Raw genomic sequence first — 27,848 nt, forward strand, 5'->3', positions numbered from 1 at the left:
GACAAAGCCTCCCCAGGGGCTCGTTAGAGCAGACAACTGGAGGCCATGAGGACAAACCCAGGCAAAGCACAGGCAGCTCTGATGGCTGAGGACACCCTGGCTTGGTCTGATGAAGCAGCAATGCCAATGCTGACCCCCAGCCCCTGGGCAGGGATATCCTGAGAATGTCAGAGATGAGAACAATCCCCATGAAGCCTGAGACACCAGCAGGGAGCCTACAAGAACTGGTCTTCTCTTGATGACCTGGGCCAGGCTTCAGGGATGAAGGGAGCTCATGGCATCCCAGCAGAGCTGCAGAGAGACAGCTGTGCCCAGGAGCACCTCCTCTGCCAAGCACACAGGGCTGGGGACACTGCCTGTAGGCAACAAGGGGAGACCTGTGATGCTGAGAGAGCTGACAGACGCTGAGAGGTCACTGGAGGAGAAATCTGCACAGTCTCTGCCTGGTATGTCTGTGGGTGCAGGGCAATGCAGGTTCTGTTCCTGGAGGGATCTCCTAAAGCTGGAACATGGGGCAGTGTGTGGGGTCTGTCAGGAGGACAGGTTCTCTATAGGACCAGAAGGTGCTGCCTGGAAGGGATGCCCTTGTGCCCCATCAGAGGGACAGGGCAGAACAGCTGTCTTCTCCTGGGCATGTTTGATGGGTGCTCAGGGCTGTCCTTGAGAGCAGGGTCCATGCACCCTGGGGGTGTGTGCTGGGGCAAGGACTCTGCTGCTGCCAGGGTCAGCACTCAGCCTGCCTGCTGGGCTTCCATCAGCACCGCTGCAGAAAGAAGCTGTGGGTGGCAAGTGTGACCCATGGAAGGACAGTGTAGGGTCCTTCTGCTGTCTAAGTGTGCTGTGTAGGATAGGTTTGCTACCAGCTGCAGTTGATCCCAGGGAACTTCCCAGTGACTTTTTAAGAACACCGGGGATACATTTTCCACTCCAGGTGCAAACTCATTGGTCATTAGGACTTGTCAGAGCATCTCCTGAGCCCTGCACACACAGAGGTTCCCCTGGGCAGTGTCCTGATGCCAGGAGGAGTCTGCAGAGCAGAGCTGAGTACAGGGCAGATTGGATGAGGTGTGTGAGTACAGAGCTGGAGGGGAAATAGGCAAAAAGAAGCAGGTAGAGTGACAGCTTCAGGCAGCAGAGTGTCCAGCACAGGGCACCTGAGAGTAGGCCTGATGGACAGAGCAGGTCTCCACACTCTGCACTCAGGGAAAGGTTTTACTGGCACTGCAGCAGCAATGTCAGGCAGTTCTGACAGAAAAACTCTCCTCAGGTACAGGCAGGAAGAAAAACAAAGCTCCAAATATCTCTTCTGCCCTTGGGTGAAATTGGAGTGACAGTGCTGAAAAGCTCATTGCTATCAACAGGGGATTTAGTCTGAGATCACACCATCCTTCTATTTACTGACTGCTGCCAGGCAGGATTGAGTTCTCAAGACCCCACAGCCACCCCTCCTCCCAGCAGTGACACACTCAAGCCAGCACAAAGCAGACCTCTCAAAAGGGACCTGACAAAAGTCTTCCTGAATGTAGAAAGACAATGTGAATTGGAAGAGGTTTTCCTCAAAGAACAGTTCCCTAATTTCTCATTGTGCCTTTTCCTCCTTGGACAGGTCTCCTCACTTGATGGCAGCAGATGTCCAACAGCAGCAGCTCCATCAGCCAGTTCCTCCTCCTGGCCTTTGCAGACACACGGGAGCTGCAGCTCTTGCACTTCTGCCTCTTCCTGGGCATCTACCTGGCTGCTCTCCTGGGCAATGGCCTCATCATCATCACCATAGCCTGTGACCACCACCTCCACACCCCCATGTACTTCTTTCTCCTCAACCTCTCTATTACTGACCTTGCCTATATCTCTACCACCATTCCCAAATCCATGTCCAATTCCTTGTGGGACACCAGGGCCATTTCCTACACAGGGTGTGTGGCTCAACTCTTTTTCTTTGTATTTTTGATCTTCACAGAGTACTATATTCTCACTGTCATGGCCTATGACCACTACGTTGCCATCTGCCACCCCCTGCACTACGGGACCCTCCTGGGCAGCAGAGCTTGTGTCCACATGGCAGCAGCTGCCTGGGCTGGTGGGTTTCTCAGTGCTGTGCTGCACACATCCTGTACATTTTCACTGCCCCTCTGCAAGGGCAATGTCATTGACCAGTTCTTCTGTGAAATCCCCCAGATCCTCAAGCTCTCCTGCTCAGATGCCTACCTCAGGGAAATTGGGGTCATTGTGGTCAGTGCTTGTTTAGCTTTTGGGTGTTTTGTGTTCATTGTGGTGTCCTATGTGCAGATCTTCAGGGCTGTGCTGAGGATCCCCTCGCAGCAGGGACGGCACAAAGCCTTTTCCACCTGCCTCCCTCACCTGGCCGTGGTCTCCCTGTTTCTCAGCACTGTTCTTTTTGCCTACCTGAAGCCCCCCTCCATCTCCTCCCTATTTCTGGACCTTGTAGTGTCATTTCTGTACTCGGTTTTTCCACCAGCAGTGAACCCCCTCATCTACAGCTTGAGGAACCAGGAGCTCAAGGATGCTGTGTGGAAACTGAGGACTGGATGTTTCCAAGCAGGGACGAACTGCTCATCTGTTTCTGCTGTCACTGGCCATGTAACTCACGTTAGGATCAGCTGTATTTTGAAGGGTTTGTTTCCTTCTGTTTTCTCTGTGCTGTAATGACATGGTGCATGTTCATCCCATTCCTAATGTAGTACCCCCTGGTCTTTTGTGACGCAGCCACTTTGTGATGTCGAGCTGTGCTCTCTTTGCATCATGTGTGCCTGGAAGGGTGCACAGTTTTTTCTTTACTTTTCTCCTGATATGTCTAAAAAAATTATTAGAACATTTTCATTGGCTGAATCACTTGTCTACTTGTCTGAAATGGCAATGCTTTCCCCCCATGACAGAACCAGAATTTCCTGGAAGTCTACCATAGAATCATAGAACCACTTATGTTGGTAGAGATCTTTAACATAGTCGAGTCCACAACTACAGCCTAACCTTGTCTAGTCCACCTCTAGACCATGTCCTCAAGCACAACATCTACACACCATTTAAATACCTCTAGGGATGGTGAGTCCACCACTTCCCTGGGCAGCCTCTTCCAATACTTGACTACCCTTTCAGTAAAGAATTTCTTCCTTATATCTAACCAAAATCTCCCCTGGTGTAATCTGACACCATTTTTTCTTATCCCATCCCTGTCTATTGAGATAAGAAACTGAACCCCAACACCCTACACCCTCCTTGCAGGTAGTTGTAGAGAGCGATAAGGTCTCTGCTCAGCCTCCTTTTCTTAACACTAAAAAGCCCCAGTTCCCTCAGCTGATCCTTACAGGTCTTGTGCTCCAATACTTCTAGAGATTTGTCGCTCTTCTCTGGACACGGCCCAGCATCTCAACGTCCTTCTTGCACTGAGGGGCCCAAAACTGGACACGGTACTCGAGGTGAAGCCTCACCAGAGCTGAGGACAACGGAACTATAACTGCCCTACTCCTGCTAGTCACACTACTCCTTATACAGGCCAGGATGCTGTTGGCCTTCTTGGCCACCTGGGCACAGTGCTGGCTGATGTTCAGCTGGCTGTCCACTAACACCCCCAGATCCTTTTCCTCCAGGCAGCTCTCCAGCCTCTCTGCCACAGGCCTGTAGCATTGCCTGGGGTTATTGTGACCAAAGTGCATTTGGCATTGTTGAACTCCTTAAAACTGTCCTCTGCCCATCAATCCAGCCAGGCCAAGTCTCTCTGCAGAGCCTCTCTGCCTTACAGCAGGGTTACCTGCCACCAGCTGGATTCAGCTCTGTTCACCACAACTCTCTGGCCTTCAGCCAGCTTCTAACCCAGCACAGAGTATACCAATCTAATCCATGAGTGGCTCGTTTCTCCTGCAGGATGCTGTGGGACACAGTGTTGAAGGCTTCACTGAAGTCCAGGTAGATCACATCCACAGCCTTCCCCTCCTCCACTAAGCAGGTCACCTTGTCATAGTAGGAGATCAGTTTCCTTGAGCACAATCTGCCTTTCTTAAACCCATGCTGACTGGGCCTGATGGCCGGAGTCTCCTGCATGTGTTACATGATGGTACACAAGATGATTTGTTCAATCCCCTTCCCCAGCACTGAGGTCAGGCTAAAAGGCTTGTAGTTCCCTGGATCCTCCCTCTGGCACATCTTGCAGATGGGTGTCACATGTGCCAGCTTCCAGTCAACCAGAACCACCCCTGTCAGCCAGGACAGCTGGTAAATTAGGGAAAGTGGCTTGGGGAGCACTTCTGCCAGCTCCCTCATTGCCCTCGGGGTGTAACCCATCCAGAGCCATTGACTTGTGTGGATCTGAGCTGCTGAGCAGGTGTCCTGCTTTTGTTAGTGGTCACAATTGTGAAGAACCATCTACACAGAGCAGAGAAGCAGGCATTTCTTTTTATTCCAGCACTGGGGAACACAGGGGGTGGCTCCACCAAAGACCTGTTCACCCAAAGGTACAAAGCACAACACATTTATTCAATTCTTAGCAAAAATCATTGCCCATCATGCTCACTTCTTAGCTTGACCTTTCCAATGATTGGCTTTTGATTGCTTCACTTTATCTGTATTCTTATTCTATAAAAATCATTGGTTAGCTGTGCTGATTGTTTTAAATACATAGAGGGGAGGGTAATGATTAACATATTCATGTTATTTCCTGGAAATCATTATCATACATAATGTCCTCCCCACATGCATAGTTATGTTGAGCGGGGTCCTCTGGTGGCCGTCGATCGTCTTCCTCACTGTGTCCGCAAGTGAACCCCATCCTTGTGCTTGCTCATTTCATCTCCAGCTGATCTTTCGTAGCCATAGCCAGTTTCTTCTGGCATCTGTTGTTTTAGCTCAAGGTCCATAACCAGTACCCACTGTTTTAATGCAGAGTCCATGGCGATTTTCCATAGTGATAAGGGCACACAACATCTTGTTCCTAAAAGTCTGAACATGCTGTATATTCTCATAACTATTATTTTTTCTTAGAATCAAAATCATATCTTAGACTGAATCAAAATCAATTGTTTAATTTATAACATTTCCCCCCTTTCAAAGTATTGATGATCATTCTCAATACTTTCACACCTTATTTTTCACACAGTCGAATTATCGAAAGCCAAATTGTCATATGCTGGTGGATTCTCTATTTGTTCATCATTTGTCTCCATAGTACTTTTTAATTCTTTTGAATCCATTCTGGTTTTTGACCTAATTCACTTTTCAAACAATAATACGCCAAACCAAGCACAACGAATGTCACAGTTAAAATGAATAAAGTTTCAGTTAATGACTTTACCCCAGAACTCAGATTCAGCCCCAAGCCTTTAAAAATTTTATCTATCCAACTTTCTGACACATCTTTTATTTTATGTGTTTCTCCTTCAATTTTACCTAACAATTCCCGGTCATGTTCTACATCTTCAGCTACATTTGGGATGTTTATACAACAATGATCTATTTTGTCTCTCAAAAATCCACATACTCCATGTTACTTCAACAACAGCATATCTAGTGCCAGTCTACTCTGTATGGCCCTTCCTGATGTGGCTTGTAACTGTACATTTATTTGTCTGAATCCTTACATGTTACATTGGCCAGATGTTTGACTTGTCCAGTCAATCGGTATAACCATGCCCTATTTCTGTATGATGCCATGGGATTTAGAAGAGATTCTAGTGCCCAACCAACTTTTACTCCAGCTTCTGGCTCATTCCAATCATCTTCATCTAACATTGATCTTTTCACTTGTAGCAAATGTAATTTTTCTTGACCTCCTTTAGAGGGAGATTTTTTCCAAATCGGGCATAATGTGGGTTGTCCCAAAGTAATTTTTTTGAGTTTTCCATCTATTGGTAGATGAGATGTCCAAGTGCCATCACTTGTTGCTCAAATTAAATATGCAGGACTGGGAATCAAGCTCCAGCAGCTAACTTTCCAATAGGTTGTTACATTTAAAGTGTTTTTCAGTCCTCGACATAAACAACCACATTTTAAAGCTGCTGCCAATGGGGGGTTCAGGTTGGATTGCTTGAATTACTGCACTACAATTATATCTCTGCTTGCATTGCCACCAAGGGACTATTTTCTCCTGTTCTCATGTACTGGCACTTTTATCTGTTACTGTGGGATCTACTGTAAATTCCAACCCATCCCATCTAAAACACGATGGGATCTTTGCCATATATTGAAACCTTAGAAGTATGTTCATGGACCAAATGTTGGTGCATTCTCCTTCGTTTTTGGAAGTTTGTTCAGTCTGCCCACATTCCCATTCCACAGTTATTTGGGATACGTTTTGTTTTACAGGCTCATCATATCTGCACCACCCAACATTTTTAACTCTGCCTATAGGAGGGAATTGATAATTCAACAGTTTTTCGTAGTTGGCTCTGCTCCCTGGGGATTTCCATTGTTTTCTAATATACTCTCTTCTTTCTTGCCACCCTGGTATTGGCTCCTGTTCTCAATGGGCAGTTTCATTTCTTCTTTCTACAGTAGTGTCGTGGTTTCACCCCGGCTGAGAGGCGAGATCCACGCAGCTGCCTGCTCCTTAAAGGAAAAAAAGCAGGGAAAAGGGAAGGGGGGGGGGGGGGGGGAGGGAAGGGAAGGGAAGGGAAGGGAAAAAGGAAGAGGAAGGGGCAAATAACCCCAAAACCAAGAAATTAAGAGGCCCGTGGGTTGGGATAAGGACAGTTTACTAAGATAACAGAAAGATACAATTTAACAATGCTGACAGGACTTTAGAGCAAAAATCTATGAAGCTGTTGATACACAATGCAGTTTCTCACCGAACCCACAGCTCAGGCCGTGCAACCCAGAGCCGTCCCGGAACCCGACCGTCCCCCAAGAACCGCGCGTCCCGGAGCCGCCCCAGGCCTTCCTCCCATCAGCCCCCCGATATCCTGGGCAGGACGTAATTGGCGTGGAATACTCTCTTTGGGCAGTTGGGTCACCTGTCCTGGCTTCGCCCCTCCTTTCTCATGAAGAGCTGAGAAAGTCCTTGACTGTCTGACAGCAACTAGAAACATCAGGGCGTTATCAGCACTACTCCCATTTTTACTCTCAAACACAGCATTCCATCCGCTGCTACAAATGAAATTAACTCCATCCTGGCCAAAACCAGGACATTATCCACCCCTTATTCCATACCATTTACGTCATGACCAGATCCAACCATTTATTTTGGGTACAACCTTGTTTCAGGCACAAATATATATATGTACCCATGTATACGCACACATGCATACAGGTATTATTCCCTTAGTCCATGGACCATTCCTCTGAGTTTGTTGAGTGAATGAACATTTAGTCCATGATGATTTTCAGGCTTCATTCGTCGTAACAGTCTCTCATGGTGTCAGTATGCACCGTTGGATCGTTGCATGCTGCATCTCGGGCTCTCGACCGATACACCTGACATGGTCCATGTTCACAGTTTGTGAATCAAAGATGTTCATTTTCAAAGGGAAGGAGGAAAAAGTTCTTGGAACACCAGGTCTTGGTCCCGTCATCGCGGCACTCTTCCTGCATTGACTTGTATGACTCCGGCTGTAACTCCATTGGTACAACATGCAACAACATACAGCAATAGTAGCAATAATGAATGTACAGTAATGGGTTATTTAGTAATTACTATAATACAATTTCTACCTTTTTAATTATATTGGCTATTCTCACCTAAAATCAAATCCCTTTGAGGTACACATCGAACTTCTCCATCCTTCTGCATTACCCACCAAGTACAAACAGGTCCTTGAGCAAAAGCAATCCCAGACATGGGTTTACCTTTGCCTGAAGCAGGGATAACCCAAACCGTCTTCCCTAATATACTCTTCATATGCACCACTGGAACTCTGTCTCCTTCTACAGTGCGTGGAAATTTTGACTGGGCAGGATCGGCTCGATTGGTGGATCCCCTAGAGTTAACTAACCACGTGGCTTTGGCTAAATGTGTATCCCAATGTTTGAATGTTCCACCACCCATCGCTTTCAGGGTAGTCTTTAAGAGCCCATTATATTGTTCAATTTTCCCAGAGGCTGGTGCATGATAAGGAATGTGGTACACCCACTCAATGCCATGCTCTTTGGCCCAGGTGTCTACGAGAGTGTTTCGGAAATGAGTCCCGTTGTCTGACTCGATTCTTTCTGGGGTGCCGTGTCACCATAGGACTTGCCTTTCCAGGCCCAGGATTGTATTCCGGGCAGTGGCATGGGGTACAGGATATGTTTCTAGCCAGCCAGTGGTTGCCTCCACCATCGTAAGCACGTAACGTTTGCCATGGCGGGTGTGTGGGAGGGTGATGTAATCAATCTGCCAGGCCTCCCCATATTTATATTTCATCCACCGTCCTCCATACCAAAGGGGCTTCAACCGCTTCGCTTGCTTGATTGCGGCGCACGTCTCACATTCATGGATAACTTGTGCAATAGCATCCATGGTTAAGTCCACCCCTCGATCTCGAGCCCATCTATATGTTGCATCTCTCCCTTGATGACCTGAGGAATCATGAGCCCATCGAGCTAGGAATAATTCACCTTTACGTTGCCAGTCTAGATCTACCTGAGCCACTTCAATCCTAGCAGCCTTATCTACCTGATGGTTGTCTTGATGTTCCTCCATGGCCCGACTCTTAGGCACATGGGCATCAACATGACGTACCTTTACAACGAGCTTCTCTAACCGGGCAGCAATATCTTGCCATAATTCAGCAGCCCATATGGGTTTGCCTCTACGCTGCCTGTTGTTCTTTTTCCGCTGCTGCAACCAACCCCACAGGGCATTGGCTGCCATCCATGAATCAGTATAAAGGTAGAGCATTGGCCACTTTTCTCTCTCAGCAATGTCCAAGGCTAACTGGATGGCTTTCACCTCAGCGAACTGGCTTGATTCACCTTTTCCTTCAGTGGCTTCTGCTACTCGTCTTGTAGGACTCCATACAGCAGCTTTCCATCTTCGATGCTTTCTCATAATGCGACAGGGCCCATCAGTGAACAGGGCATATGGCTTCTTATTCTCTGGCAGTTTGTTCTAAGGTGGGGCTTCTTCAGTACGTGTTACCTCCTCATTCTCCAGTGACATCCCAAAATATTTGCCTTCTGGACAGTCTGTGATCACTTCCATGATTCTTGGGTGATTGGGGTTTCCTATGCAAGCCCGCTGTGTAATCAGTGCAACCCACTTGGCTCCACAAAGCATCAGTGGCATGGTGTGTAAAAGGGACCTTCCCTTTCAACATCCAGCCCAGCACCGGCAGTCGGGGTGCCAGGAGAAGCTGAGCTTCAGTTCCAATCACTTCTGAAGCGGCTCACACCCCTTCATATGCTGCCAGTATTTCCTTTTCTGTTGGAGTGTAAGTGGCCTCAGATCCTTTGTAGCTCTGACTCCAAAACCCCAGTGGTCAACCTCGAGTCTGCCCTGGTGCTTTCTGCATCACCCCAGTCCATTACTGACAGTGAATTGGTGTGCCCTGATGGTGCATTTTGTACAACCTTATGCCCTATGGCTGGTGTACATTGGACTTCATCAGGATCAGCGGGTAACTGTGAGCTCTCCAGATGATAATAAATCAGCTCCTGTACAGTTAGTTCTCTCAGGTGCTGGACAGCTGCCTTTGTGGTGTTACACTTGGGTGTCTGACATAATATATTCCTTTATGGGATCCCTTTTCTTCACACTTGACAGTAGTCGCCTCCAGAGGCTGAGGATTTCCGGCTTTTTCCCAATTGCCTTGTCAATGCCTCCTTCCCAAGCTAGGGATCCCAAGTGCTTGGCCTCCCTGCCATCTAATTCCAGACTACTGGCCCCGTGATCCCAGCATCGGAGCAGCCAAGTGATGATGTGCTCACTTGGGTGGCGGCTGAAATCTTTCCGAACCTCAGGCAGCTCACTCAGGGTCAGGGATTGTGTGAAAACCTCTGGTTCTGCCTCATCCTGACATGCTCGAGATGGCCCCAGTTCATCATCATCAATCATCATCATCATCATCATCATCATCATCATCATCATCATCATCTGTCACTACGCGAACTGATTTCTTTGTGTGTTTCCTCTTTTGTATGGGAGCAACAGACACTGGTGTGGGTTAGTTTTTTGAATCATCAGCAATGTCTGTTGTGGGAGTTGCAGCAGCTACAGTATCTGCCAGTCTGTTTTCCTTCCCTTCCCCCTGACAGTGCTGCCTGCTATCAAGCAGTGTTCAGTGGCCAGGGCCCAGCACGGGGCAGTAAGTGAGCGTCTTTGGAAAAACTACAGCAATTTTTTTCAGATATGCAGTCATTTTATCAGGGTCCTGTAGCTTTTCAGGAGTGAAGTTCCAAACCATTGGGTGTGAGAAAGTGCCTAGGTACTTGCCCATACTCAGCCACATGCCCTGCCATTCCTGAAGATCCAGCCTCAGGGAAAATTCCTGAGTGGTAATCTTAAACCTTTGCTTAATGCATAACAAAACTTGGACCATCTGCAACAAACCTAGTGATAGCACAATGCTATTTTGAGTATCCCAGAGATATTGAAAAATTTCAAAAACTGTTATAAGATCTGTTGTATTCAGCCCAAAGGAAAAGAAAGCAGTGTAGTTATTCCCCTCTGTGCCCCCTGCATACTGGCTGCTGTTAGTAATCCCTCCCTGTCCGAGGAATGGACAGGACAGCAAAACCCCATACAAATACCAGCTTAAGCTCATGGTCATTGATGTTACCATATCATAGACTGATATCATAAACTGCACTAAAGTGAAGTACAAGAGCCCCAGCCCCGAGATGGCTAAGAACCCTGCCAGGAGTGCATGCAGCAAACAGTGGTTTGAGTACCACAACCATGACCACAGTCATGTGAATAAATACCAAAGCATAATGACCAGAGACTGCTTAAATAACAGTGCTTATCACAGCTTTATCATAAATGTATTTGGGTCAGATCTACCGTTATCCCAGCTCTTTGTGCCCCACGTTGGGCACCCAACAGGACTGTTGTGGTTTTGCCCCAGCTGAGAGCTGAGCACCACAAAATCACTTGTTCTTTTAAAGGAAGAGGGGGGAAGGGGGTGAAGGGAAGGGAAAGGGAAAAAATCCCCAAAACCAAGAAACCAAAACCCCACAGGTTGGGATAAGGAGAGTTAACTAGAATAGCAGAAAGATAAAGTATAACAATGCTAACAGGACTTCAGAGCACAAAATATATGAACCTGGTGATACACAATGCCGTTTCTCACCAAACTACACAACTCAGGCTGTGCAGCCCAGAGCTGTCCCAGAACCAGACCGTCCCCCAAAACCGTGCGTCCTGGAGCCGCCCACTCCTCCTCCCCCCAGTCCCTCTTTATACTGAGCATGACGTAATTGGCATGGAATACTCTCTTTGGCCAGTTTGGGTTACCTGTCCTGGCTGTGTCCCCTGCCTTCTTATTAGTAGGGAAATATGAACAACTGGAAAAGTCCTTGATTGCTTGGCAACAACTAGAAACATCAGGGTGCTCTCAGCACTGCTTTCACCCTAACTCCCAAACATGGCATTCCATCTGCTGCTAGAAAAGAAGTTAACTCCATCCTAGATGAAACCAGGACAGTCTGTTGGGGAGGGATGTGCTTGGCCAACTAGGAGCAAGGCTGGTTACTAAGCAAAAGGATTTTTGATGGCAGCCATTGAAAATGGGCAACCCCCTTTAAAACTAACCTGGAAAACAGAAACCGTCATTTGGGTCGATCAATGGCCGCTTACTCAAGAAAAGCTTGCCCACCCACAGGATTTAATACAGGAGCAACTGACTAAGTGACATATCCAGCCTTCCAGAAGTCCGTGGAACTTGCCTATTTTTGCCATTCCCAAAAAGGACGGTAGATGGCGCGTGTTGAAAAGTCAATGAAGTAATAGAAGATAGGGGAGCTTTGCAACCCGGTCTGCCATCTTCAAACATGATACCTAAAAATTGGGACGTTTTAATAATTGATTTAAAAGATTGTTTTTTCACTATTCCTTTACACCCTGATGATTATGAAAAAATTGTTTTTTCAGTCCCTACTATAAAAAAAAAACCGAACCCATGGAAAGGTATCATTGGGTAGTGCTCCCCCAAGGCATGAAAAAGTCACCAGCTATGTGCCAGACTTATGTAGCTTGAGCACTTGCTCCAGTATGAAAAGTGCATCTTGATCTAATCTTTTATCATGACATGGATGATATACTGATTGTGGGAAAAAAACTTGAACTTTGAAAGTTTGATTCATGAGTTAACAGTGCATTTGAAAAGCAAGGGGTTACAGATTGCTCCAGAGAAAATTCAAAAGAAGTCAGTGTGTAAATATCTGGGGTGGCAGCTTGATAAAAGTACTGTAACACCCCAAAAGATTGAGATCTGAGCTGAGATCAGCACGTTCAATGATGTTCAAAAGCTGCTCGAAGGTATTAACTGGGTTAGACTATTGTGTGGCATTACAAATAGGGAATTGAAATCTTTAGTGGCATTGCTAAAGGGAGGAGATGGTGTAGGAGCACCCAGAATCCTGTCAGAAGAAGTTAAAAAAGGCCCTGGAAATTATTAGTAACAAAATCAAAACTACATATACCCATTGATGGAATTCTGACTGGGACAGAGGAGTCACAGTCATTAATCAAACAGAGCATGCGCTTGCTATTATAATGCAGTGGACTAATGACAAAGACCCCTTAAGGTTGTTAGAATGGGCGTTCTTGCCAATGCAGCCAAAACCAGAACCTGCATTTCAGAGTATTTAACTTGGGCCTTGGGGAACAGCACTGCCCTGCAAATAGCTTTATTAGACTATGCAGGGAAAGTGAAAGTGCATTACCCACCACATAGAATCTTTACAGTAGTACATAACTGCCAAATAGAAGAAAAGCCCTTGTTGTCTGGGCGTCCTGTTCGGGGTATTACAGTATTTACTGATGGGGGAGGTAGAACTCAGAAGGCTGCAATGACATGGCAAGAGAATGGGAAATGGTGGATTTTATATTAAAAGGAGCCCAAGCCTCAGCTCAGCAGTTGGAGTTGCAGGCAGTTGTAAAAGTGTTTGACAAGTGGAAAGCCGAACCGGTTCATCTAGTCTGTGATTTACTGTGGGAATAGTGACCCGAATGGAACGGGCACTATTGAAAGGGGTTTCAGACCAGAGATTGTACAGGTTGGTGAAGGAATTCTGGCTCCTCCCGTCTAACCAACAGCATCAGTACTTTATTACCCACATTCACAGCCACACTGCACTAACTCAGGGTCTGGCAGAAGGCAATCAGAGAGCAGACAGGCTGGGAGCACCAGCGTGGGCTGCTCCCTCAGCAGAGCGCTGTGCACAGGCTCGGAGATCACATGAATCCTTTCATCAATCTGCCAAGGTGCTTCAACCACACCACCACCTGTTGGTTGCTGAGGCTAAAGGGCTTGTACAGTCGTGCCTGGCCTGTCAGCAGTTCACCAGTGGCCTTGCCCCTGGCATCAGTCCTTGTGGCACAGGCCCATTAGAAGTCTGGTAAATGGACGTTACACACCTCCCAGAATATGGTGGGCAAAAGTATGTCCATGTTTGTCTAGATCCCTTTTCTCTGGCAGTGTGGGGCTACTGCACAAAGGGGGATCTAGTAAACATGTCCAATGCCATGTGCGCTCTGCCATAGCAGCACTTGGGGTACCCCGTGAAATCAAAGCCAACAACTGCCCAGGATATAGAGCACAGGCAACACAAACCTTCTTCCAGTTATGGGATATTACCCATGTCACAGGGACACCACATTCACCCACAGGCCAGGCCATGGTGAAATGTATGAATCAAACTCTCAAGTGTTTGCTTCACAAACAAAAGGGGGGAGAGAAGGACATGTCTCCAGCTGATTCATTAAACAAAGCTCGGCATGTTTTGGACGATTTAAGTCTGCCAGAGGACAGTTTGGTATCTCCACTTGCAGTAGGTTTAAAAGGAGGTTTGGAAGGGATCAAAGAAAGTCAGTGTCAGGTGTGAGGAAGACATAAAGCTACAGGTACTAACTTGGGGAAGGAGATCTGCCTGTGTCATTACAGATACAGGAATCAAGTGGGTACCAGCCAAGTGGATAAAGCCGAGGATCCAGAAGAAAGCAAGCCTGCCTGAACTAGGAGATCCTGATCCCAGTAACTGAAGTCAAGTGTTCCAAGTGCAGCCACAGTGAAAGGGCCTGTTTGATCTTTGTCTCTTTGGCTATGGCTGATGTCCCTGACACAAAAGTCTCAGGGGAGGCACATTGTCCTCACGGCCATGGAGCATCCCTGCCTCATTGCACTGACCCCAGGGGAGGCCACAGGTGTCCTACCCTGACCTTCCCTAGGTGTCACAGACCCAAAGTAGATGACACAGATGAGGGCCAGGGGCTGGGGGTCAGCGCTTGGCATTTCTACATCATCAGACTAAGCCAGGGTGTCCTCAGCATCAGAGCTGCCTGTGCTTTGTCTGTGTTTGTCCTCATGGCCTCCAGTTCTCTGCTCTAATGAGCCCATGGTGAGGCTTTGTCAGGAATGGCTCCCAGTAGGGCTCATAAATGCACCAAGGTGCTTTGGCTGACTTAAATTCTTGAGAGGTTTCTTCATTCTACTCTTGGTGTCTGAGGTCTTGGACTCAGTAGAAAACACACCATGGGGCTCACTAACAGCAGAATGCCCTTACAAGCATGGGTCTTCAAGTCATTTTCATGAAAAAACCCAAGACATCTACAACTACTTGGATTTATTTAGGTACTTAGCAATGAAGATTTCAAAGGAATTTCACAATACCCAGCCATGGGTATTTCCTGTCATGGCTCAGTTGATAGAAGAAGTAACACCAGCATTCTGCGACGGATATTGGTATCCTAAAGAGATCTGGACACGAAACAGACAGACTAGAAGTAATGTAGGCACAGTGAAAGTAAGTATTTATTCTGATACCATCGGTACACTTCCTGAAAATTCCCAGTGAGTCAAGTGATTCAGCTGATGAAGACTGTAAATTGTAAGTAAATGCAAGGAAAAAAAAAAGAAAAAAAGAAAAATTTTGGATCTTTGCAGGCAGATATGATGTAAAGAGAGCACAGCTCATCGTTAAACACTGTCTGGGTCACAGAAGACCAAGAGATGCTACACTAAGAATGACATGAACGTACATCCCATTAAATACCCAGTCTGTAACTAGAAACAGGACCTTACATGAGTCACATGGCTAACGCTATGCGGAAGATAAGAAGTTTATTGCTGATTAGAAACATCCTGTCATCAGTTTCCACATGGCATCCTTAAGGTCCTGGTTCCTCATGCTGTAGATGAGGGGGTTCACTGCCGGTGGAAGCACCGAGTAAAGAAATGAAAATACCAGGTCCAGAAATAGGGAGGAGATGGAGGGAGGCTTCAGGTAGGCAAACACGCCAGTGCTAATAAAAAGGGAGACCACAGCCAGGTGAGGGAGGCAGGTGGAAAAGGCTTTGTGCCGTCCCTGCTGCGAGGGGATCCTCAGCACAGCCCTGAAGATCTGCACATAGGACACCACAATGAACACAAAACACCCGAAATCTAAACAGATACCGACAACAATGACTGCAATCTCCCTGAGGTAGGCATCTGAGCAGGAGAGCTTGAGGATCTGGGGGATTTCACAGAAGAACTGGTCAACAGCATTGCCATGGCAGAGGGGAAGGGAAAATGTAATGTCTGTGTGTAGCACAGCTTTGAGAAACCCACTGCCCCAGGCAGCTGCTGCCATGTGGACACAAGCTCTGCTGCCCAGGAGGGTCCTGTAGTGCAGGGGGTGGCAGATGGCAACGTAGCGGTCATAGGCCATGACAGTGAGAAGACAGAGCTCTGTGACGATGAAAAATACAAAGAAAAATATTTGAGCCCCACATCCTTTGTAGGAAATGGCCCTGGTGCCCCAAAGGAAATTGGTCAAAGATTTTGGGATTGTGGTAGAGATGAAGCCAAGGTCAGTAACAGCGAGGTTGAGGAGGAAAAAGTACATGGGGGTGTGGAGGTGGTGGTCACAGGCTATGGTGATGATGATGAGGCCATTGCCCAGGAGAGCAGCCAGGTAGATGCCCAGGAAGAGGCAGAAGTGCAGGAGCTGCAGCTCCCGTGTGTCTGCAAAGGGCAGGAGGAGGAACTGGCTGATGGAGCTGCTGTTGGGCATCTGCTGCTGTCAAGTGTGGAGTCCTGTCAGAGGATGAAAAGGCAGTGAGAATTTAGGGAGCGTGACTTTGAGGAAAAACTGTTCCAATTCTTAGGGAATACACTGAGATTGACTCTGTATTCAGGAAGAGTTTTGGCAGGTCCCTTTTAGAGATGTGTGCTCTGTGCTCACTGCTAAGAGAGGTGGGCTCTCCCTGGCTTTCCTGCTGCAGTTCTAGTGAATCCTTCCCCTGAGTGCAGAGTGGGGAGAGCTGCTCTGTCCATCAGCCCTGCTCTCAGCATCCCTGTGCTGGACACTCTCTGATAAAACCCTGCTGTTCCCTGTAGAAGAAAATGGACCCCACAGAGAGCTGAGGAATCCAGTCTCCCAGGGCAGAGCTCCAAAGCCCTTCTGTGGTCTCATCCTACCCAAGGAGGATCTCACATCCCCAATTCCATCTAGGGACACACAGGGCTAATTACACCAGCCCACATAGAGGCAATGAGTGGCATTGTCTTCTGCATGGGGCTACTCTCTGGGGCACAAGAGTCCCTGGGAGAGCGGTGCCATTGTGGGAGGCAGCCTGCACCCCAGCTGGAGCCCCTGTGAAGTCCTCAGTCCTAAAGATGGGGGTTCTGAAGTGAGGGTTAGCTCAGTGCCAACCCCACCAATGGATTTGCCCAGAGCCCCAGTAAACGGTGGGAGAAAGGCAGCAAGAACAGGAGGGGAAACAGCAAGAAACATTCCCCAGAAGGCTAGAAGGACAGGCACTCGGAGGTTTCTTCTCTCTGGGACAAGGACCCTGCACCATATTTCCATGAGTCAGACTTTACATCCACTGCTTCTTTCCACAGTGTAACTGCAGCCATGCCCAGGAGAAGACAGCTGTCCTGCCCTGTCCCTCTGATGGGGCAGAAGGGCATCCCTTCCAGGCAGCACCTTCTATGTAGAACCTGTCCTCCTGACAGACCCCACACACTGCCCCATGTCCCAGCTTTAGGAGATCCCTCCAGGAACAGAACCTGCATTGCCCTGCACCCACAGACATACCAGGCAGAGGCTGTGCAGATTTCTCCTCCAGTGAGCTCTCAGCATCTATCAGCTCTCTCAGCCTCACAGGTCTCCCCTCGGTGCCTACAGGCAGTGTCCCCAGCCCTGTGTGCTTGGCAGAGGAGCTGCTCCTGGGCACAGCTGTCTCTCTGCAGTGCTGCCAGGTTGCCATGAGCTCCCTCCATCCCAGGAGCCTGGCCCGGGTCATCAAGAGAAGACCAGTTTTTCTAGGCTCCCTCCTGGTGTCTTAGACCTCATGGGGATTGTTCCATGATCTCATCTCTGACATTCTCAGGATATCCCTGCCCAGGGGCTGGGGGTCAGCATTGGCATTGCTGCTTCATCAGACCAAGCCAGGGTGTCCTCAGCATCAGAGCTGCCTGCACTGTGCCTGTGTTTGTCCTCATGGCCTCCAGTTGTCTGCTCTAACGAGCCCATGGGGAGGCTTTGTCAGGAATGGCTCCCAGTGGGGCCTGTTAGTGCTTCAAGGTACTTTGGGCATTACTCCTGACTTTGACTTCTTGAGAGTTTTCTTCACTGTTTCTTGGTATCTGAGGTCTGGGGATTCAGAAGAAAAGACACCATGGGGCTCGTTAACATCCAGAAATCCCTTACAAGCATGGCTCTTCAAGTCACTTTCATTAAAGAGCCCAAAACTCCTACAACTACTTGGATTTTAGTTGGGTCCTTACTGATACAGGTTTCAAAGGAATTTCCCATGGAGGACCTTTTTCCAGTCACAGGTATTTTCTGTCATGGCTCAGTTGATAGAAGAAGTGACAGCAGCATCCTCTGATGGATATGGGTCTCCTAAGGAGATCTGGACAGGCAGGAAAAGCAGTCTCTTGAGATCCAACCCTGCACGGAGAGCCTTGCTCTTCCCCAAGCCCAGCAGTTCCCTCACTGGCCTCCTGGGACTCCCAACACTTTTCCCGGCATCATCTGTGCTCACAAGCACAGACAGATTTCTCTGACAACAAACAGCAGTTAAACATGACACAGTTTAATAACCATGAAATCTCTCTCCTCAGCTGCCTGCTACGGCCAAGCAGCGTGTGAAGGGGGTCAGCTTTCAGAGGAGATTCTCTCCCAGTACAGTTTTATTCAGATACATAGAAAGGTCAGTTATTGTTGCAGTCTGGCGTAGCTGGGTGCTGGGAGAGGATGGGGGCTGCAGAGATGGCTCCTGCAAGAAGCAGCTAGAAGTTCTCTGCAGGCCCTGCAGAGCAAACATTGGTTGATTCAAGGGCAGAGTAACTGCTGACCAAGGACGAGCCCATCAGTGATGGTCTCAGCGCCTCTGGGAATCACATTTAGGAAAACATAAACAAAGCAGCTGCCTTTTTCCACCAGAGAAGGGAGTGAGAAGATGTAAGGAGCTGTGCAGACACCAAGGCCGGGAAGAGGGGGGAGGATGCGCCCAATGTGCCAGAGCGAAAGATGCCCCTGCACCCTGGGGAGAAACCCATGGTGGAGCGGGTGTCCCACCGCAGCCCATGGAAAAAGCCCAGACCCCACCTGCAGCCCGTGGAGAGGCCCCACGCTGGATGGAGCAGGTGGAGACAGACAGGAGATGCTGTGACCCACGTTGGAGCCAGCCCCTGCCAGCACTGGCAGCCCGTGGAGAGAGACAGAGACACAGAGATGAGCAAGGGAGAGATTTGTGCCAGAGCAGTTTTGCTGGGGGGAGGCTGGTGACCCCGTGGAGGGCTGGGACTGAGAGACACTGTGACTGATGACTGCACCCATAGCAGTGACCCACGGTGAGGCAGCTGGGGAAGAGCTGAAGTCCTGTGGGAAAGGACTCACGTTGGAGAAGGTCGTGGAGGACTGTCTGCCCTGGGTGGGACCCCACGGTGCAGCAGAGGGAGGGTGTGAGGAATGAATGACCCCCCCGGCCAAGAAGGAAACCAACTTGCAAGGGACTGACGGAAGCCCCCATCTCCCAGTCCCTGCCCCTCCCGTGCCACAATGGGGGGGAAGAAGGGAGCAAAATCCTGACTAAACTGAAGTCTGCAAGAAGGGAGGGGTGGGGGGAAGGTGCTTTAAGATCTGGTCCCGTTGTTTTAAGATCTGGTCACGCTTCTCATTATCCAACTCTGGTGTCACTGGGTGTGCAGTGCAGTGTAAGAAACCAGAGAGTTTTCTGTCCTTCACTCTGTTGAGTCTGTTTTGCCCATGTTGTTCATTACAGGATGATCTCTCCCTGTCCTTATCTTGACTCCTAAGCCTCTTGATATCTATTTTCTCCCCTGTCCAAATAAAAAGGGGAGGGTTAGACCGACTTTGGTGGGTGTCTGGCCTCCAGCCAGGGCTAAACCACCACACCCACACAAGCCATATGCCTCTCTCAGCATCAAAGCTAATCCAGCACCAATGAAACCACAACGTCATGCACAAGTAAGGTGCACACTCCTGGCCTGTCCACCACTCAGGCAAAGGTGATCTCACAGCATCTACCACTGACATGTCCCCATTCCTGGCTTGTCAGCTATTTTGGCAACATTGACATCACAAGGACATTCACAAGATATCTGTCAGTTCCTGGCCAATCATACATCCAGCCACCAGTAGCCTCAGAAGGACCTGTACTGTCCATAAGCCTGGTCCTAGACTCAGGCTCGAGATATTTCCTCAGAACCCACACAGCCTATTGGTCTTTTCCCAGCCTATCAACTATTCAGGAAGTAATGATACTCTCTACAGCAGTTTTGGGCTTTGTCTGAGCTATCAGCTACTTGGGAACCACTGACATCACAACACAGACCATCTGCCTTCTCTTGTCCTGTCAGCTGTTCTGGAATCAGTGACCTCACAACAACCTCCACTGTCCACATCCTGCTCCAGATCTGTCAGTATGACCTCACAAGCACGTATTCCACTATTGGCCAAGGACACATTGTTGAGATACTCAGTTTCCAGTGACCTCACAAGCATCTACTAAATCCAAGAGGCTACTCTCCACATGCTTGAAGTACTACATCCTCAGACCTCTCAGGGCTCGTTCTGCAGCCTAAGTGGGGGACCCGGATGGCTTTGTGTTTCTTTTCACCTTTAAACATTTATTCTTCATTAAATTAAACCTTATTAGCGCAGGTTTGATCCATTGCATACCTAAGTGTCCTGGTTTCAGCTAGGATGGAGTTAATTTCTTTTCTTATAGTGGATAGAATGCTGTGTTTAGGAATTAGGATGAGAGAGGTGCTGAGAGCACCCTGATGTTTCCAGTTGTTGCCAAGTAATCAAGGACTTTTCAGTTGTTCACATTTCCCTACTAATGGGAAAGGAGGGGATGCAGCCAGGACAGGTGACCCGAAGTGGCCAAAGGGGGTATTCCATACCCATTCTGTCATGCTCAGCACAAAAGCAGGGGCTGGTCGGAGGAAGCAGCTCCATGTAAACAGGAAAAGTCAGGAAAAGTCAGGAAAACAGGGGGGCAACAGGGGAAGCATAATGTCACAGTTATTGACATGGAAGACCCACTTTGACCATGTTGGGTCACCTGTCCTGGCTGTGTTCCTTCCCAGCTCCCTGGGTGCTCCCCACCTTCTCATTAGCAGGCCGGCGTGAAAAGATGAAAAGTCCTTGACTTGTTGCACACAACGAAACCATCCCAGTGTTATCAGCGCTGTTGTCACCTGAGCTCCCAAACACAGCATTCCACCCGCTGCTAGAAAGAAACCAGGCCACCTTTGTAGACAACAAGTGAAACACAACGTTGGGCTCACTCCTGCAGTCGTACAGTATGGATGATCTCGCTGGTCAGTTATGGTCAGCTGGGCATGTTCTGTCCCCTTCCATGTACTTGTGCACTCTGAGTTGATTCATTTCTCGATCAGAATTAGAAAAAAGGCCTTGATGCTGTGTAAGCCCTGCTCAGCAAGGAACTGGCACATTAATATTGAGTTTTTTTGCTTATAAATCCAAACCACAGAATTATAGTGACACCAATACAAAAATTAATTCCATTCCAGCCAAAATAAGACCAGGAATAGAAGATCTGGCAGAAGAGCTGGCAGCTGTGTTTGCCAAACCCCTTTCCATCATCTAACAGCAATCCCACAGACTGGGGAAGTTCTACTCAACTGGAGGCTGTCAGATGTGACACCCATAGACAAGAAGGGTCGAGGGGAGGATCCAGGGATCTACAGGCCTGTCAGTCTGACCTCAGTCCCAGGGAAGATCATGAAGAGGGTCATCCTGGGAGCTGTCATGCAGCACATGCATGATGGCCAGGGGATCAGGCCCAGTCAACATGGGGTTACAAAAGTTAGATCCTGTCAAACTGATCACCTTCTATGACAAGGTGATCCGCTGAATGGACAAGGGGAAGGCTGTGGATGTGTCTGCCTGGACTTCAGTAAAGCCTTTGACAGGGTTTCTCACAGCATTCTGACTGAGAAACTGGCTGCCACTGGCCTGGACAGGTGGACCCTCAGCTGGGTTAAAAACTGGCTGGATGGCCGGGCCCAAAGGGTGAATGGAACCAAATCCAGCTGGAGGCCGGTCACGAGTGGTGTCCCCCAGGGCTCAGTCCTGGGTCCAGTCTTGTTCAACATATTTATCAATGACCTGGATGAAGGGATTGAATGCTCCCTCAGTGAGTTAGCAGATGACACTAAGCTGGGAGGAAGTGTTGATCTGCCTGAGGGTAGGGAGGCTCTTCAGAGGCATCTGAACAGACTGGACCAATGGGCTGAGGCCAGTGGGATGAAGTTTAACAAGGCCAAGTGTAGAGTGCTGCACATGGGACAGAACAACCCCATGCAGCGCTACAGGCTGGGGCGAGGTTGGCTGGAGAGCTGTCAGGCAGAGAGGGACCTGGGGGTGTTGGCTGACACCAGGCTGAATATGAGCCAGCAGTGTGCCCAGGCAGCCAAGAAGGCCAATGGCATCTTGGCTTGTATCAAAAACAGTGTGGCCAGTAGGTCTGGGGAGGTGATTGTGCCCCTGTGCTCGGCATTGGTGAGGCCACACCTTGAGTGCTGGGGGCAGTTCTGGGCTCCACACCATAAAAAGGACACTGAGGTCCTTGAGCAAGTGCAGAGAAGGGCAACCAGGCTGGGGAAGGGGCTGGAGGGCAAATCATATGAGGAACGGCTGAGGGAGCTGGGGATGTTTAGATTGGAGAAGAGGAGGCTGAGGGGAGACCTTATCACCACCTACAACTACCTGAAGGGAGGTTGTAGAGAGGTGGGCGATGGTCCCTTCAGCCAGGTGACAGAACATAGAACAAGGGGCAATGGCATGAAGCTGTGCCAGGGCAGGGTCAGATTGGATATTGGAACATGCTGCCCAGGGAGGGGGTTGAGTCACCATCCCTGGATGTGTTCAAAAAAAGGGTGGATGAGGTACTTAGGGATCTGGTTTAGCATAGGATGGGAATGGTTGGACTTGATGATCTTCAAAGGTCTCTTCCAACCTTGTGATTCTGTGATTCTGTGTTTCTTCTGCTGCAGCATTAAAATCTATTAGGGATGGCAACAGCTAAGTACTCTCACAACTAGCTTGACTTCCCTTGGTGCTTTTTCCACATCAGACTTACTCCTAAAATCGCAGCCTGAAAGGGTAGGGATCAACACCCGTGGCTGCATTTACTCTTAGTCACTGATGGGGTATTTTCAGCTCCTTTCTGGCCCACTGGGAAAGAGCAGTGGAAAGGGAAAAAATAAAGGGGAAAACATATACTCCTAGTAGACTGTGTAACACACAAAGTCTAATCATTTATTGTCAAACCATCTTCAGAAAACTGGGAAGGCATTTGAACCAAACTGGGAATATCTCAGTTGCTGTGAGTGCAGCTGAGCCCAGCCTGAACATAACCCAGCAGCCGCACTGTGCTGGGACAGGTCTTGCGCATCGCCAGGCACTTCTCCTGGTCAATGAAGAGGGAGTTGGATTTCACCACCAGGTCGTGCTCCAAGACAGACTTGTTATGAACCAGCCTTTGCAGCACGTCCTCGCTGTCTCTCAGCCGCTGCTGAAGGCTCTGGATTGTCTCATCAAGTTCACAGACCTCGTTGACAAGGCTGGAAAACAACAAAACACCCTGTTAACAGTCCCCTCAGAGGGATGAACAGGCCCAGGGGTTGGGAGTCGACTGTCTTTGAGCGCCTTCACATAGCCTCATGCCCATGTCAGGCTTCCAGGAGGTGTGAGGTTCAGGGTTGCCTCACAGGCTGCTGCTGGGCACTCTGGGCACTTACCGGAGCTGGGCAGGGTCCCGGCACAGCTCCATCTTTGGTCTGCGGATGCGTTTGTCCAGCCGGGTCTGAGCCACTTTCAAGGGAAACCCTTTGTCCCGAATGGCTTTTTGAATGGCTTCGATGCTCCTCTCCAGGTGGAAGATTTCCTGCAGTGTCTGCCAGGAGAGAGACACGTGTGCATCAGTTAAAAACTAGATTCTCAAGTGACCACATCATTTCCCTTTCCCTCTGTCTGCAATAAACCCCCAGTTGGATACATGGGCTCAGACTCCTGTCGCTCGGCCACAAACAGAGGCACAGATCCATCAGCTGTGTCTCTTGAGGGAAAAGCCTCTCTCTGCCCTTGCTGTCACAGCAGAGGTTTCCGAGCAGTGTCCCAGCCAAAGGGAGAGCTTCAGGCTACCTTGCTCAGCTGGGCCTGAATCTTCCTCTTGGCATCAGCCATCTCTGCGATGCGGTGGGTGAAGGCGCAGTTCACGCAGTGGAACTGCTGTCGCATCTCATTGTCTGTCCCCACCAGCAGGTTCTCAATGCTGTCCCGCAGCTGGGCAGAGGCTGCCCGTTCGCTCTGGGAGCGCAGGATGTTCTTGTCTGTGAACTTGGCCCATGACTCCGGCACTGAGATCCTGGCAGACAGCGGGGAGGAAAGGAGAGGTTCCTGCTAAGCCCATGCTGCTGAGGGCACAGACCCTGCCAGGGAGCAGCAGGGACTGAAAGTAGGGTAAATCATTTGGCCGTGGGGAAGGCAGACATCTGGACACCACTGGATTGATATGCTTATCAAACCATGACATAGTCATAGAGAAAACTGGGACACTTACAAAAGCTCGGACAAACCAAATTCCCCCAGGAAAACAGAGATTTTCATCAGACCTCAGCTTGATACTAAACCAAATGAGCACTAGATAATAGTCAATTCCCTGTCTGTATTCATGAGGAAGTTCACGCCTGTGCAGCAGCCCAGAACAAGGTCAGCAAAAGACATTAGAGACCACAGAAGGTCCACTTCAAACATGCTGATCTGCCACACATTTTACCCCTCTCTGAATTTTGGCATCAATCCTTCACAATTCATTTGCCTGGCTAAATATGTCCAAGCTCTACTACAGATAATTATTCAAACATCAGAAAAATGGAATCAATCTCTGCCCCTCCACAAACCGCATGCGCCTGCATGAGCGGATTTACTCCTCAGCCCTTTGCCACTCTGGGCATCTCTCTGCAAGGGCTGGTTCAGGTCACCGTTCCTTTACTGCCACGCCCAAGCTGAATTCCTGGCCCAAAAAAGCAGCTGAACTCTATCCTAGGACCATGATCTCTTTATCTTCTGTGTCATTTTGGCTCCCTGCCAGGCCCTCTGCATGCAGGGGTGAACCCCCCAGACTCGACATCAATGACAAGCACTCAGGCAAGCACTGAGACATCTTGGAAACAGATATCAAATGTGTGTTTGCATGAGCTGTGCAGAGGTGCTGGGCTGCATTAGTTTCCAGGCTGATCTCTGAGCCCTGACAGAATGCTGACCTGGGTGGGAGTCGGTTTTGCCCGCCCAATGTTCGGCATCCTGCTCCAAGCCAGGAGTTGCTCTCCCTTTATGGGGAGCGGAGCCAAAGGTCCCCTCTGAGGCGGGGGTCTCCCAGCGGGATGGACGTGCCATGCAGAGACACACGTGCTTACAGCGAGCTGGGGAAGAGCAGCTCCCTGCCAGGGACAGGCACCGCGCATGCTGGGGACGGGAAGCCCGGCGGGCACTCACGTGGCATCCACGCGCTCGACCCCTCGGAAGTAGCTGATGCCGGTAGAGCTGTTCCTCAGCTGGTGGCACTGCTCGTCGATGCGGTGAGCTGCCTGCTTGTTGGCCAGGTCTCTCTCCACATCGTGCTGGGCCAGCCTGTTGGACCTTCAACACACAAACAGCCACCGTCACAGGGGATGGAGGGGTGCAACGCTTTCCTCCCCACGCTGCTTCCCTGCAGCACCCCTTGGGCAGCTCATAACAGCCCCACAGCAGGGGATAAGGAGCTCCTCCTTACGCCAGCTGGGCTTCTGCCTGCTCCAGGTGCCGTCGCATCCTCTCTTGGCATGACCTGATGATGTCCAGTTCCTGGGCAGGGGCAAAACACCAGCCCATCAGCATCTGGGCTCAATTGCCCTGCGCACGCTCATCCCCATTCCCCATCAGCATTTGCCCTGTTGGTTTCCAAAATGCTTTCCTCCCCAGGAGAAACCGGATCCATGTGGGACAAGAGCAGGTGGCCTTGACTTTGGTGCCAGTCCCCACCATTTCTCACAACATTCAGCTCCACCAAAGGCAAGCATCTCTTGCTTTCAGCTCCCTTCAGCACACATCTCTCCCATTTCTGATGCCCCAGGTGGTTCGTACTCAAACCCAGTCATTTTCCAGCCCTCCTGCCTGCGGGAGCCAGCTGAAAAGGACACCCAGAATGGGTTCCAAATACTGAAAAGCCAAACAGCCGTTATGGACGTGGCAGCTCGGATCGTTTTCCCAAAATACCTTTTCATAGTTTAAAGCCCAACTGATAAGAAAAACTGTTCCAAGGGAGTGGTGGCTTCATACTCCCAGGGCTACAATTCCCTTCCCAGTTCCGTGATGCGTTTGCAGCGACTGTATTTTGCCGTTCCCTGTGTTAGGATCCCATCTCCCCTGCCAGCTCTTGCCCTGCTTGCAAGAGCTTACAGCAGGCTATACAAAGGCAGGCAGAAGGGGGCATGGTTTTAGGATTGCTGTTAAAGACATTGCCTAAGCAAACAGAGCAGCAGTCCTGCTGTGGCCTTGTTGTCAATGGCATTGATGAAGATACTAATTAATGCCGGTCCCAGTACAGACGCCTGGGGGACACCACTTGTCACATATCTCCCTCTGGACATCCAGCCATTGACAACTCCTCTCTGGATGTGACCATCCCGCCTCACCAGGAGCCAGTGAGGGAACAGGGCTGCAAAAGCCTCTTAGGGCAGCTTAGGTACAAGTCCCTGGAATGCCTGATCTGCGTTGCCAGACTTACCACAAAGAGCTGTTTCTCCACATCATCACAGACCAGGTCGATGCCCATCCGCTTCTCCCGATGAAGCAGACACTCCTGGGTGACCTGTTGGGGACACACCGTCACTGCTGGCTGCAGGGACAGGCTTCCAGATAGGGAAGGTCCCCACATCAATTAAAGGAAGAAAGGTGGGCACAGAGGTGACAGCAGGGGAGAAAAGGGCCCAGGGCATCAGCAGCGAGTTGCTGAGCTGCCATGGCAGCATTGCAGCACCATGAGGGAGCACATGTGGCCCTGGTGCCAGCCCAGCTCAGGGTCAGGCTTGACGCTGACCTCGCCAGGGCCTCATAGGAAGACCTGGGCTTTTGTCTTCTGAGCCGGGGCTTTGGGTAGAGCGCTTCTGAAAACATTGGCTTCACCAAGTGCTGCTCTGATGTGCTCAGCGTGTGCTGACAGGGGATGCAGCAGGTATCAAGGCATTTCTTTGTTACCAACTTTTGTAACTCAGCTGTTCCAGAGCTGCAATGAAGCTTACTGAGACATTTGAACAGCTGCAGATGTGTCGGCAGCAGGCTACAGCTTGCAGCCCCCTGGACAGAACGCTTACCTGGAGAGGGGCCTCCGTGTTGGCCAAGGCTCTCTCCAGCCGGCCCTTCATGTCTGCCAGAGCATTGGTCTCCTCAATCATCATCTCCTGCTCGTGGCGCAGCTCTGACTTCCAAAATATGATGTCATTGACACGCTGTCCCAGTGTTTTGGTGGTTTCTCCCTGGGTTTTCCGTGTCTGCTGGTATTTATCTTGCATCAAGCGGGAGCTGTCAGCTGTCAGACACTCTGCAGTGTGCCGGACAGTCTCTGACCTGTTGTAGTTGGTCAGGTTGGACCTGTACCAGTCACCAGGAGTGTACCTGGTGAAGAGGGCTGTTTGGTGGGAGATGGGAGGAAGTGCCTCTCTGGGGGTTAGCCTCTGAGAGCTTTTGGAAGAGGGACCCACAGTGGGTTTGGCCACTCTGGGCATCCAGGGGGAGCTGAAGCTGTTAGGCAAGGGGGAGGAAGGGAAGCGATTCTGAAGGCTTGAGGCCGTGCTGATGGGAGGCAGAAAGTTGCTGGGTGTTGATCTTGGGTGGGTGTATGTAGTCCTCAAGGTAGAGCTGAGCAGCTCCATTCTGGGGTTTTGGAGTGCTCGTGGAGATGCTGAACTCACTGCTGCACTGCCGAGCTCTGTGGCAGCACTGCCAGGGGCCCGGTGCCCTCAGTGACACAGGAGCAGTGGGCCGTTGCCACGGGCGCAGGGTGCTCAGCAACCCGATTGTTCCCTGGAACACTCCCTGCAGCTGCCAGGGCAACAGGATGCGGCCATTGCGCAACCCAGGGCTCTCCACTGGCAACCCAGTGAGACCCCTGGGCAAGAAAATACCTTCCTGTGACATCCTAGTTCCTCTCCTGCACCACTTCTTGCCCTCACTGG

The 27,848-nt window shown here is 49.7% G+C and overlaps 3 protein-coding genes across 3 annotated transcripts; 1 reads left to right on the forward strand and 2 right to left on the reverse strand.

Moving 5' to 3' along the window:
* Positions 1–1,629: 1,629 nt before the first annotated feature.
* Positions 1,630–2,664, forward strand: LOC311202151 (olfactory receptor 14C36-like; the record flags this gene model as incomplete). Its single annotated transcript, XM_084276695.1, has 1 exon — positions 1,630–2,664. One exon carries the CDS (start codon positions 1,630–1,632, stop codon positions 2,662–2,664), a length of 1,035 nt encoding a protein of 344 aa, XP_084132821.1.
* A 12,552-nt stretch (positions 2,665–15,216) lies between these two features.
* On the reverse strand, positions 15,217–16,140 carry LOC311202152 (olfactory receptor 14A16-like; the record flags this gene model as incomplete). Its single annotated transcript, XM_084276696.1, has 1 exon — positions 15,217–16,140. One exon carries the CDS (start codon positions 16,138–16,140, stop codon positions 15,217–15,219), a length of 924 nt encoding a protein of 307 aa, XP_084132822.1.
* A 6,811-nt stretch (positions 16,141–22,951) lies between these two features.
* Positions 22,952–27,545, reverse strand: LOC311202153 (tektin-3-like; the record flags this gene model as incomplete). The annotated part of the gene is made up of 7 exons (XM_084276697.1): positions 22,952–23,198; positions 23,376–23,530; positions 23,779–24,001; positions 25,132–25,275; positions 25,409–25,479; positions 26,402–26,485; positions 26,988–27,545. 7 exons carry the CDS (start codon positions 27,543–27,545, stop codon positions 22,952–22,954), a joined length of 1,482 nt encoding a protein of 493 aa, XP_084132823.1.
* Positions 27,546–27,848: the final 303 nt, after the last annotated feature.

This window comes from Gallinula chloropus (assembly GCF_964237585.1).
Source record: "Gallinula chloropus genome assembly, chromosome: 29".
NCBI classification, from domain to species: domain Eukaryota; kingdom Metazoa; phylum Chordata; class Aves; order Gruiformes; family Rallidae; genus Gallinula; species Gallinula chloropus.